This window comes from Misgurnus anguillicaudatus, chromosome 15 (genome assembly GCF_027580225.2).
Source record: "Misgurnus anguillicaudatus chromosome 15, ASM2758022v2, whole genome shotgun sequence".
Lineage (NCBI taxonomy): Eukaryota > Metazoa > Chordata > Actinopteri > Cypriniformes > Cobitidae > Misgurnus > Misgurnus anguillicaudatus.
In genome coordinates, this window is record NC_073351.2 from 13909987 (window position 1) to 13922418 (window position 12432).

General features: G+C 39.3%; 1 protein-coding gene across 2 annotated transcripts in view; it reads right to left on the reverse strand.

The window, feature by feature from the left end:
* Positions 1-4796: 4796 nt before the first annotated feature.
* The window catches only part of LOC129419071 (leucine-rich repeat and fibronectin type III domain-containing protein 1-like protein), a 192872-nt gene continuing 185236 nt past the window's right edge, over positions 4797-12432 (reverse strand). For both annotated transcript variants that reach the window (XM_055174061.2, XM_055174065.2), the window contains 2 exons: positions 9716-10374; positions 4797-5745 (listed from right to left, as the gene is read on the reverse strand). In XM_055174061.2, coding sequence (XP_055030036.1) covers positions 9825-10374 — 550 coding nt within the window. In that variant the 3' untranslated portion in view covers positions 4797-5745; positions 9716-9824. The remainder of the gene's footprint in view (positions 5746-9715; positions 10375-12432) is intronic.

Below are 12432 nucleotides of genomic sequence, written 5' to 3' on the forward strand. Positions count from 1 at the left end.
TTTAAATCCTCCTCCATAAGGTAAAGAACATTCTGTGAAAAGATAAGATCTTGATAAAGTAAGATCACGTCAAAGATTGAAATCAATGACTAAAATCAAACTTCGATGCTCCTGGATTTCACAGACAGGGTCACAAATAGTTCAGTCTAACTGGAATATTTCACTCCATATTTGTGCAATATTTTTCATTCATTTCAATGGAGCTTTTCACAAACTTGCACTGTAGCAAAGCTTTACAGTAAATAACCAAACATGCCCAACTAATGAAGTGAGTGCATTTTCCAGCACGTTTCAGTTAAGGACTATATTTTGACGTGCTCATTTGCAGAGTGTCCTGATGTCCTACATTTGTTTAGATGTTGCCTGTGTAGGCAGTAAACAGCACGGCGTCTAACTAGGTTTTCAAACGTGATCCGCATCCATCAATCACTCTTACATATTGACAAGACGATGCAATACAAGACATGTTTTACTGAATATCTTCAGGCGCACCACGACAGCACCTCAGAATTACAATCTGGAGTTTAATTAACAGCAGAACCGAACACTTCACCAGCTGCTCCACAAAGCTTCACTAATCATGGAGTTTAACCGAGCTCGGCGCTTTGATGAAGTCTCAGGCATTTTCATAAGACATGACATCTACACGAGCGTAGGTGCCGGATGTGTGCGTGTCATTCAGGCCCGAAGACATATCCACGTTCAATGTTTTCGAGGATGCCGGTTTGGCATATCATAAGGCGCATTGATTTGTAAATGACTTTCAAACAAACACATCCTCAGCTGCATTGGAAAGGCTCTTTTCTTCATCCAGGCTTGTTCAGAGCCTTATCAGATTACATTGTAAGCCACGGCTGTGTGTGGGAGGCAACGATGACAAAGGAGCTCATGGAAAACATACTGGATGTGCAAACAGTATACACTCTTAATGAGGATAAAATACAGTGATAAGGTGTGTTAAACAGAAGGCCTGCTATTAAATCGTACCCGGAGCATTTTGCAACCCATTACGTTGGATGCTTGTAGCTATAAACCCACCAACAGAGAATACAAAAGTTTATAAAGTATCTCAGAAGCACGGCCCCCGAAGAACATCTGTGTCAGATTGCGTTCGTCTGCGTGGCTTTGAAAGATTGTTATTTCAGATGCTAGGCTCCCTCACGGCTGTGAGAAATCTGTGTAACTTTTGCATTAGGATTCATTAGCATGCCGATCAGAGGACACCATACTCTCTTTTACGGCTTCCGGCACCTACATTGCTCATTCTTTCAGACAAACTGCCCCGTAACGACAAACTGATGCATGGTGGGTAATAACAAGCAACAGCACGCTGATTTCTAACCTCTCTGCATGAGACCACAGGACGCCACAAATGTTGTCATTTTTATTGACACTATTTCAGCATCAGCAGGGGTTTCACATTACGGTTGGCATCATAATAACATGCTGTCACTGAATTTAAATGAGGTAAGGTGTGTTGCGTTGGACAACATTCAGTTTTTGACAGATTGTGACCAACTGAAAGCCAAATCCAGAAATTAGATTGTGTCTCTCTTCTCATCACTCCCATGCAAAACTGATATTATACCTATACACTTAAAGGGATAGTTCACCCAAAAATGAAAATTCTGTCATCATTTACTCCAATATATTTTTTCTAAATGGCATCTCACTCCAAAGCACCATTTTAAGCACCTTAATTTGTAAGATTGTACTCTATTACCTCCAGTAATTTTGTGGTTGCACCATGATCAGCACAACATACAGCGCGGGTCTCATGCGACATGCCAAGATAGGACCACATGCACAAGAAGTGCAAAGGCAGTGACATCATGTGGCTGTAAGAGTCATTACTGCTTCATTCTATTAGCATAAACGCCCTTGGCTACAAACAATCAATGCATTTGTAAACATTTTACACTTCATAGAGCACCATTCTCGTTGGAATATTGAGAATATGAGTAATGCATGAGACTAAAATCACTTTGCATTGTTTTTAAAGTGCAAATGCTTGACTTGGCTCAGATGCATCAAAGACCTACTAAATGAAATGACATAAAGGCAGTTTTCAGTATGCTTTGTTGTGGAAAAATCATATCATACTGAAATTGGGAATTTAGAAGACATCAGCATGTGGTTAATAATATATTCAACAGCAGCGACACTCTTAAAAAAGTAAAGGCTTCAAAAAAGTCCAGCTGGTATGGTTATATAAAGACATTCGCTTAACCTTTCTGTTGCACAAAAGATTCTTTGTAGTGGTAAAGTGTTTTTTAGACTAAAAAATGCTTTTTTTTAAAGGTCCCGTTTTTCCTGATCCCATTTTTCAAACTTTAGTTAGTGTGTAATGTTGCTGTTAGACAGCATAAACAATATATGCAAAATGATAAAGCTCAAAGTTTACTGCCAGGTGATATATTTTCTTTAACAGAATTCCCCTTTCAAAGATTACAGCGAATGCCCTGTTTGAACTACAGCCCTCTACTAGGGTTAATTTCGTCAGACGAGACGAAATATGTTCGTCAATGACCTTTTTTTCCATGACTAAGACGAGACGATGACGAGACTGCACCAATGTCCAAAAACGCTGAGTAAGATTAAATTAACATGCATTTTTGTTGACGAAAAAAGACGAGACTAAAATGTTTTGCATAAAATAAAAACTAAGGCTATGTCCACACGAAGCCGGTGCATTCCCTATCCAATCATTTTTTTCCTTGCTCTAAAAAAAAATCCGTAAACACGAAACCACTGAAACCGACTGAAAGCGGTGTAGTATATATGCCGGACCAGTATGGGGCGCTGTAATTCTGCCACAGATATACACTATACACGGAGAAGAAGACTTTGAGCATGCGCATAACCAACGTAAGGTGTTGTCCTTTATCGCTTGTTGGTCACCACAATTGCATAGAAGCAATAGATTTTGCTGTAATACAGCAAGTAGGCTTTAGTAGCTTCTGTAGCACGAACACAATCACGTAGTCCGCCGTTATTGTTGTTGCTGTTACATGTGACGCTTCCGACACGTGATGTGATGACGTTTTCGCTTCACAAAATATACGGATTGGCTGTACAGACGAAACCGCAAGGGTGTCAGTTTCAGATTTATCCACTTTAGGACCCGGTTTCAAAAAATAGCGGATTCAGTCTCCCAAAACGCCGGATCCGTGTGGATGAAACGCCAATACGATAACAAATTTATACGTATACAATGATACGCGTCTCCGTGTGGACAGCCCCTAAGATAAAATCTTTCTTCATTTTCGTCTACAATCGTCTATACTACATTTTATGCAATGAGCTCATATTTAAATGTGAATTCATTCATAAAAAGACTGCGTGCTCTTATTATGAAACTGCACGTCTGTCATAACTCCAAACGAGCTCGCACTGCTGAAGTCTCCATGCTAAGTGTTCACAATATATCATTCGTTTGCAGTTTTAGTCCACAAACGTATAACATATGAGAAATATTGATATTTCTCCGTTGTTTCCATCGGATTTTGTATCAAATAATCTTCATATGGTTTTTCAACAATTGCACACGCAGCGATTCTACTATGGAAAAGGCATATGCGATCAGGTCAGTAAGAGTAAGAGTGTCATGTGTAAAATGAGCCCATCACTGAATGAATGGTGACGCAATTTACACACGACAGAGATTCGTCACCGCCATTAAAAAGTTGCATTCAACAAAAATCCTTCAACAAGTGTATTTTGTCAGGTGATTATGACATTTAACCAATTTTTGAGATGTGTGTAACACTATTTGACTGAAATGGTTATCAGAAATAATCTCAGAAATAATTTATTTTAAAAAAGACAAACATGTTTTAACTAAAACTTGACTAAGATATATTAAGTCTTCTTTTGACTAAAACTAGACTAAAATGACAGGACTTTTAGCCGACAAAACCTTGATTACGATACCTTGAGTTGTCTTTTGACTAAAACTAGACTAAAATGATGAGACTTTTAGTCAACTAAAACTTGACTATCAAAAAAAGATATGCACAAGACTAAGACTAAATTAAAAATAGGTGAAAAAATTAACACTACCCTCTACTTCCCAGTTGAATTACGTCAAAATAAGACTTTTTGACTAAACTCCGCCCACAGGAATACGTCAGTCGCCAGCTTTGGCTCAAATGGCTCTGCTAAGCTAAGCTGCTATGGAATCACAACACACTAAACAAACTACACAATCAGAACTCGGTACGTATTTCTGAAGGAGGGACTTCATAAAACAAGGAAGACATCAGCCCGTTTTGAGGACAGTGAGCTGTACAGATAAGTAAATTGTGTGGAAAAATACAGTTTTTTTACACACGAAACATGAACATACGTTATATTGCCCACTGTAAACACAAACAAAGCTTTGAAAACTCAGGAAAAACGGGACATATAAGAGCCTATGACTTTTCTTTGGAGAACCCAAAAATGGTTCTCGCATGGCATCGCGGCAAAGAACCAATGCTATCTCATGGCAATTTGTACAGATTTTACAATGTGGCTATTCGTATTACTTGGTACGACCACATTGATAAATTTTATATGAATTGACCCCTCTGACGTTGGGGTTTGGGGTGGGGTTTCGTTATTGTTTTTTATGATAACCGTACGTTTTTGCATAATTAACTCATACAAATAAGCCACCTCATATAAATTGTACGAATTCTCGTGAGCTCAGAGAGAGAAGAGCTCAAGGCAGAAGAACCCTTTTTTGTTAAGAATGTAGCTGCAATTTCTCAAAAAATCCAATTCTGTGCAAAGGAAAAGCCATTTCACAAGCCTTGAAGAAAAATATTTTATTTCTTTATAAATCCACATAGAGTACCTATGAAAGCATAAAATTCCATCCCATATTTTTATTATTTTCTCTTCGAAATCAAACAATTGAAATCAGAGATGGTTGAAGGTGTACTTCACATACAAATACAGATACAGTCAAAATAAGAACAGTATATATTTCAGCAGGCCGGATGTGAAAGAGGTCTGCAGAATATTTTTCATGGCCTTTCACAGTCTGCTGATGCAGAGTTCACCGCCTTACCTTAAATCCTCATTGACACATCAGAGTCTGAAAGTTTTAGTGCACTGTGACGATCAATGTTCTGGTGGTGCCTCCCCTGTTTTGACCTAATCTCCAGATTCCAAGAACACACTCCTCATGTCTGTGAATCAGCCCAAAATCGATCCATGTGTGCAGTTTCCAAATAAAGTGAGCGAGCAAGAGAGAGAGCCAGAGTCATTAGCTTACACAATACAGTCGAATCCATAATAAAGTGCTCCAGAAGGTCCACAAATGTTAACTCAATACCAACTTGTCAATATTTCATTGAACTTTGATAAGTCTGAATCCACATGAACCTTCAGAGAACATTCAATCCAGACATGTCAATCCTTTGGCACTGGACCATCGCTGGGATCTGAGCTTCTTCATCTATCAAACACTGATATTTTAATATAACACTTTCCACATTTCAATAAAGATTAACCGCAACTTCCTTTCAAGGGGATGTGTTTCTTTTTCAATTTCCATAAAAGGGACAAAAAAAATTGCTCATATGCTCCAAAGAAGCACATAATATCCTTGGTGAGGGGGGAGAGTCTTGCATAAAGAACTGAACACAGAGTTGCTGTTGTATTTGCCGTCCACCCACAGCTTGTCCAACTAACAGATTGGCCTCAACCCATTTAATCTGGCATTCTGCATGTAGTTTCCAGACCGAGAAGTTTGCCCTTTGAGAAACGAGAGAGGCAAAAATGTTAGATTTGGCAACATGATTGAGACATTTAAAATATTTTTAAACATGCATTCAACTATTTTCCCTCATTAAATTTATAATCTCTTAAAAATAAAGGTTATAAAAGGGTTCCTCGCAATGATGCCACAGAAGAACCATTTTTGGTTCTAGAAAGAACCATCCGCGTACCATTTCTTACCTTTATATAGTATGAAGATCTTTTATTCACCACAAATAACCTTTCGTGCAACAGAAAAGTTGTGTGGGTGTTCTCCTATGGAACCATACAGCGAAACAAAGACCATTTTAGGAATGTTTACTTTTAAGAGTGTAGAGAAATGAATAGCATGTTTGAAATATATGTTTGAAACAGACTGATCTCTCGGAAAGTCGTGTTATAGTTGAATTAATTTATTCATGTCCATGGTACGAAATTCTGTTTTTTCGTGCATTGAGTGCGAAAGTCTTTTTCGTGTCACTTGCTCGAATTTCTATAAAAAGCTTTTTTGTCCATGGCACGACTTTCTTTTTTGTGTCATTTTATGTATTGTTTCCCCTTTTTTCAATTTTCTTACCATTGTCACTTGGGGTTAGAATCACTTTCTGTTACATTTTTATCCTAACCCAAACCCCAAATCTAACCCCAACCCGAAGAGACAATGATTTAAAAATAGAAAAATAGAAAAAAATACACAAAATGATACAGACACCAAAAACTATTTATAGAAATTTGTGCGAGTGACACGAAAAAGACATTCGTGCTCAAGGCGTGAAAAAAGGTGAATTTCGTGGCATGGACACAAATCAATTAATAACATTTTTCGTAACTATAACACAACTTTCCATGAGAACACGTATGAAGTCATGTTCACTAACATGAGATGTCGATTCCAGTCATATAAATAAGCAAATAAAAGTTGATTTGAAAGCTAAGCTAAGGTTGCAATGCTAAGATTACATACTTTATGCTTTTTTACATAAAAGCCACAATTATCTAATGTATATCTGCTCCGCTAGAGGTACATTTACACAGGACAGAAGCGTTAACGGATGGCTTGTCTGAAGCGTGGCCAACAGCCAATCACAGTTGAGAAATCACAGTTGAGAAATGTTCAACTTCTGCCATGAGCAACGGCAGTGACATGGCGCCGACGGATCCACAAGTTTGGCAACGCTTGACGTCACCCATTAAAAGTGTATGGGAAGCGTTAACGTTTACGTCCCGTGTGAACGTACCGTGAGTGACAGTAACTGGTTGAGACAAATGCCATATTGGCCAGTGCAACATAAACATAATAACTATCAAAACCTTCAGAATGGCAAATGAACCGCAACGGAATAAGTCTGATCCGAACTGACTTCCAAAAACAAAATTCACAAGAAAAAGCAAGCCTTAAAGAAAACATATCCACCTAGGACAAAGTGTCCATTCAACCACTTTCAAAGAGTACATTTTGTACCAGCACCATCTTTGCAAACATTATCACGGCAAATGCTTTGTGAATCTCCGTATCAGTGGAAACCTCACTCAAGGATACACAAACAATTTTCCTCACCGCATTAGCTGACGCGGCATAAACAGGCAGAGCTGATGACTGCGCATAGTGCATGCTAATTGGACATTTAATGACTTCATTACCTTCCTTCAGATTTAATGTAGAGCAAACAAAGCCCCTATCGCAAGCAAGGACGCAGCCCGATATGCTGCAGTTATAGCGATCTGCAACCAGCGTGCTAATGCTAGGCCTGATTCAGACTATTTTTAGCGCTGCATGTCCTCCTGCAGTCTGCAGGGATTCTGGATTGGGATCTGCTGTCGGCAGGGTGGGAGAAGTAAGGTTGCGTCTCATTTTCTCTAAAGCACAAAAACAGTAATTACATTCTCCTATAGGTCCCCTGGTATTTTATAACACCCCACTCCAGAGATTAGCCCATTTGTCTCAATATCTGAGACACTGGCCCTTTACCCCCTTATCTCGTTCTCTAAAGCCCCATCACAATACTCATATCTGCCCTTTTTCTTCCATCATGGCGTATTTCTTTATCTGCCACAGTTCACTGCCAGGCCTAGTTTTTCTATTCCCATTTCGTAATCTTTCCCCCTTGGAGCCAAGCATAAATGAATTTAAATCAATATCTAGCTGATAGGAAAAGCAGTGATTTTATTCGGTGTGTCATAATTTTGCTTTAATTTTTGGAAAAAGGCCTAAAGGAACTGAATTTTTATCCATTGTGGTCTATCAGAACATTAGATCGTGAATCAGTACTCGCTTGAGTTACTTATGACTACAGTATGGAGGAACATCAAACAACTCAATATTTTTCTGTCCAGAGGTAGCTACAAGGCATTTCAAAATCAAATTAAGCTTTAAAAAAGTGGAGTAAAAAAGTAAAAAACTCTTTTAACCTGGTCAGCTAACATCTCTTTGTTCGCCTGATTGTAAAGGCAGTAGATGTCTCACTGGTGTCAAATGCCTGAAGAAGCCTTTTGAAGTTTTTCCTGACATTGACCCTGACTGACACAGGTGCCCTTCAACTCCCAGTCCTGCAGTGTTAGATTCTCTCCTGATGGAGGCGCTATTTCCCCGATAACAGAGGTGCTTGGCAACAACTGCTTTCCATCTAAGCTCACTCGGGGATCCTCAGAGGCACTTTTATTGAAGGCAACCATGACCGATTCACTGAGATGGGTCTCTCCTGGTGATGTTAAATGGAGTCGTCTCTCGAATTTGTGGGCTAAGGTGGGGCACTGCTGGATATTATCCACCTTGCTCTGAGGGGCCTGGGCAACCTAGATTGAGCCACCAGGGGTTTTAGGGCTTTGACTGAAATACAAATGAATCCCTAAAGCACAGCCAGTGTCATGATGGTTTTGACAGGACATAAAAATGGTGTGTCATCGTGAAAAGAGTCATACGATGATGCAAAATGTTGTTTTACTACTTTTTTTTACATTTTCATTGCTAAACATGACCACACTTTAAAAATGTCTGGGTTATTTTTGACCCGTAATGGGTAAATATTGGACAGAACACATGCTGGGTTAAAAATAACCCAATGTTGGGTTGTTGTTGCAACCATGGGATATAATAACCCAGCATTGGGTCAATTTTAACCCAGCTGTGTGTTCTGTCCAATATTTAAATAATTTTGATGGTCATAGTATATGGAGTGCCCTTGTACCCCTCCACCAGGTTTGATGTATTAGTGGTCTATTATTTAGACCAGGGGGCAGTATAATCATTGGATAAAAAAATTTTCCAAACAAGAGCTACAATATCTTCACTGTCATGCACTAAGAGTGCACCCGAATAGCCAAAAAGCTGAAAAGAGCTGCTGAAAGAGCAGACAAAAGAGGATGTAGTGCCTTTAATGAAGAGTAAGATTTGCAAAAGTCATATTGCAATGCCATCATGTTGGGTGGGGCTGAATAAAGAGTATTACATCACTCCTACTTGGACACTGTGGTGAAGTGGTAATTCAAATAAAGCCTTTGCAAAATATAGATACTTAGACACATGACCTGCACCTTATAAAAGAAACTAATAGTAGCATGCTGTTTCCGTCTCAGCAGGGATATGCATAAAATAGACATAAGCTGATATCTGCAGTGCTCATGGAACCGTAAAACTCTTTTCATGCTGCCAAGCGACATCCAGAATAATTTGGTTCATCATTTTCAATCGTTTGACTTTGTAAGTCAAATTCACACCAATGAGATAAACAATGTGTACCAGGCTGTGAGTTTAAATAGTCATTTCAAGTGTGCTGTACAATTGGTTAATCTTTTTAGGCCTGTTGCCCTGACACAGAGAGACGGCGGAGTTAGCACTCCTCTTATTTATCCATTAAATGAGTTTTAATTAACAGATCTGGAACATTAGCACTGTAGTTTGAGGAGATCTCGATGACAACCAGTTGCCTAGCAACAAACCTTAACAGATACGAGAAAAAACCATCCTCACCTTGGACAGGAGATAATCCTCAGTAATCCGGCAGGACCCCAGCAACAGAAAATAAAACAGAATGGGTTGAGATGTGAAGATGGGAGGGGAGGCGGGATTTGACCCTGTGTTATTGCGATATGGAATCTTCATCTTTTACAGATTTTCCGTATTCTGGGTTCAAGTCCACCACCGTCGTACCTCTCAATGCCCCGTAACCCGCCTCTAAGCCACGGGACCCTTCTTGCCTCTCCAACCCGAGAGGGGCAGAGGGCTTGCTGGAAGAACCAGATGATGAAGATGATCTGGGTGGAGGGCCTGATGCTGCCCCCTGCTGGCCGCCGTTGGTTTGAGAACAAACGTTACTGACACGGGCAGCCTTCTGCTTGTAGTGCTGGCTGTGAAGTTTGTATTTCATCAACAGGATGAAAATGAAAACAAGGACTGATGCCACTATGATTCCACCAATGACGATTATCATGGTGCCACCCAGGAACTGGTCGTGGATTGAGCGACAGTGCCGAAACTCTCGCTCCGTTGAGAATGACACGCAGCCGACCATTCGCGTAGCAGTGAGAGATGTGATGCCATCATCGTAGACGGCCAAGACGCATAGCTCATAGTCCCTCGATGAGGCCAGATCGCTCAGTAAAAACAGCTTGTGGGAGGCAGGAATCATTCTGGGAGGGGGAGAAAGAGAGATGGATGTTAACACAAGGAACAAATTAAGGCCTTGATCATTGAAAGATCAGAAATAACTAGAAGGAGGTAGAGAGACAAATAAGTTTCTAAAATAAACAAATATTTTAAAGGGGACATTTCACAAGACTTTTTTAAGATGTAAAATAAATCCTTGGTGTCCCCAGAGTATGTATGTGAAGTTCTAGTTCAAAATGCCATATAGATCATTTAGTATAGCATGTTAAAATTGCCACTATGTACATGTAAGAAAAATGGGCACGAAATGGCAGTGCCGTGGTTGGGTAGTGCAGATAAAGGTGCGAGATTATCCCCTTCTGACATCACAAGGGGAGCGAAATTTCAATGACCTATTTTTCACATGCTTGCAAAGAATGGTTTACCAAAACTAAGTTGGTTGTCCTTTATCACATTTTCTAGGTTAATAAAAGGACTGGGGACCCAATTTTAGCACAAAGAAAAAGTCAGATTTTCATGATATGTCCCCTTTTAACTCATACATTTCTTTCATGGAACACAAATTGAGATTATTTAAAAGACTGCAAAGGTACATTTTTAAATGCAATGAAATTGAAAAATTATGTAAGGAATAACCAAAGATGGGCCATTGAATTATTCAAAAAATAAATAAATAAACGTGAAGGACGGCTGTCAATTAATCCGATTGTACCATTTGCATACCCGTGGAACATTTCTCAACCAATCAGAATAAAGCCCTGTGGTATAACTTAAAAATAATCCATACTTCATTTATACATTTTTTAGTCATACTGGCAACAAAGCGATTTTTTTTACCTACTTACTTTCTTGTACAAAAAATGTTTTTGCAATGCTTTTTGTTTTTCCCATGCATTGTTAAAAGAATGAAAGTGACCAACATTTTTTTTTTATTGTGTTCCATGAAGAAATGTTTTGGGGTGAACTATACACTGAAAATAAGAAAGGGCTGAAAGCTTTTAGTAAAACTCAGTTCAGTTCAAGGCTGATGTCATGAATGCACAGTGTTTAGAAAATTGCCGATGATGTCCAAGGGGAGACAAGTGTCAAGACAAATTTAAGCATAAAAAATCCCCTGTGATCTGCAGAAGAAAGATTGTGTGTGTGTGTGTGTGCCGTGGGATGCCAGCTTTATTCGGTATTTTGAAAATGTTGGTTCCTCGGGACAAAGCCAGAAGTGCAACAGTGCCGGAAGACTAAATTATATATGAATCACATGATGTACAGATTATATTCAATCAAAAGTTATTACACATATAAATATTTATTTAGAAAGGTAGCCACGGTAAACACATTATATTACTGTGGAAGAGGGGGAAAGTATTGAATACACACTACAGCAATTCACTTAAATCTAGTCTGCCCAATGTAGCCTAGTTTTAATGTTAGTATATGTAAGCACCCTGATGGATGTCTTTTGCTGTTGCATCACTTCTTGCTGTTTTAATACAATGCGTCAAGTTAAAAGCACTTTAAAAACGCCTCTGGAGATACACTGTGCCGAATGCCGGCTCACTAAAACATTTCTACTGTTTAGTAAACTGTATCATCGTAGAATGAATTTCCCAAATAAGCACCACACAAAAAGACAAACTTTATTCAAAGATTACAAAGTTGTTCTGTGAAATCTACTTAATCCTGTGCTGTAAGGATGGGTATAAGTCTTTTCCAGGTCTGCTGTAGTTGTATGAAGCATGCATTATTCAGCAAGGACCCATTCGGCTCTGCTTAAATCTCTTCCCAGCACTGCAGTACGCTCTGGTGAACAGAGGTGATAAGATGACGACCTGAGTCATGCCACGCTGCTCGCCCTGGGTGTGCATGTGTGTCTTTGTATGACTGCGAGCATGACCGCATACTTTTGCATTTGACCCTATGGGTAATTGTCAGACTGCATTTCATGTGTCGGTGTGTGTGGTTGACTGTGAGGGTAATGGTGCATGGGCGTGTATGTATATATAGTTCATGCTGGTAAATGCTTATACACTGTGGATAACTATTTGCTCTCACTTGGTTCGCTTTTGACAAACATTTTGATAATG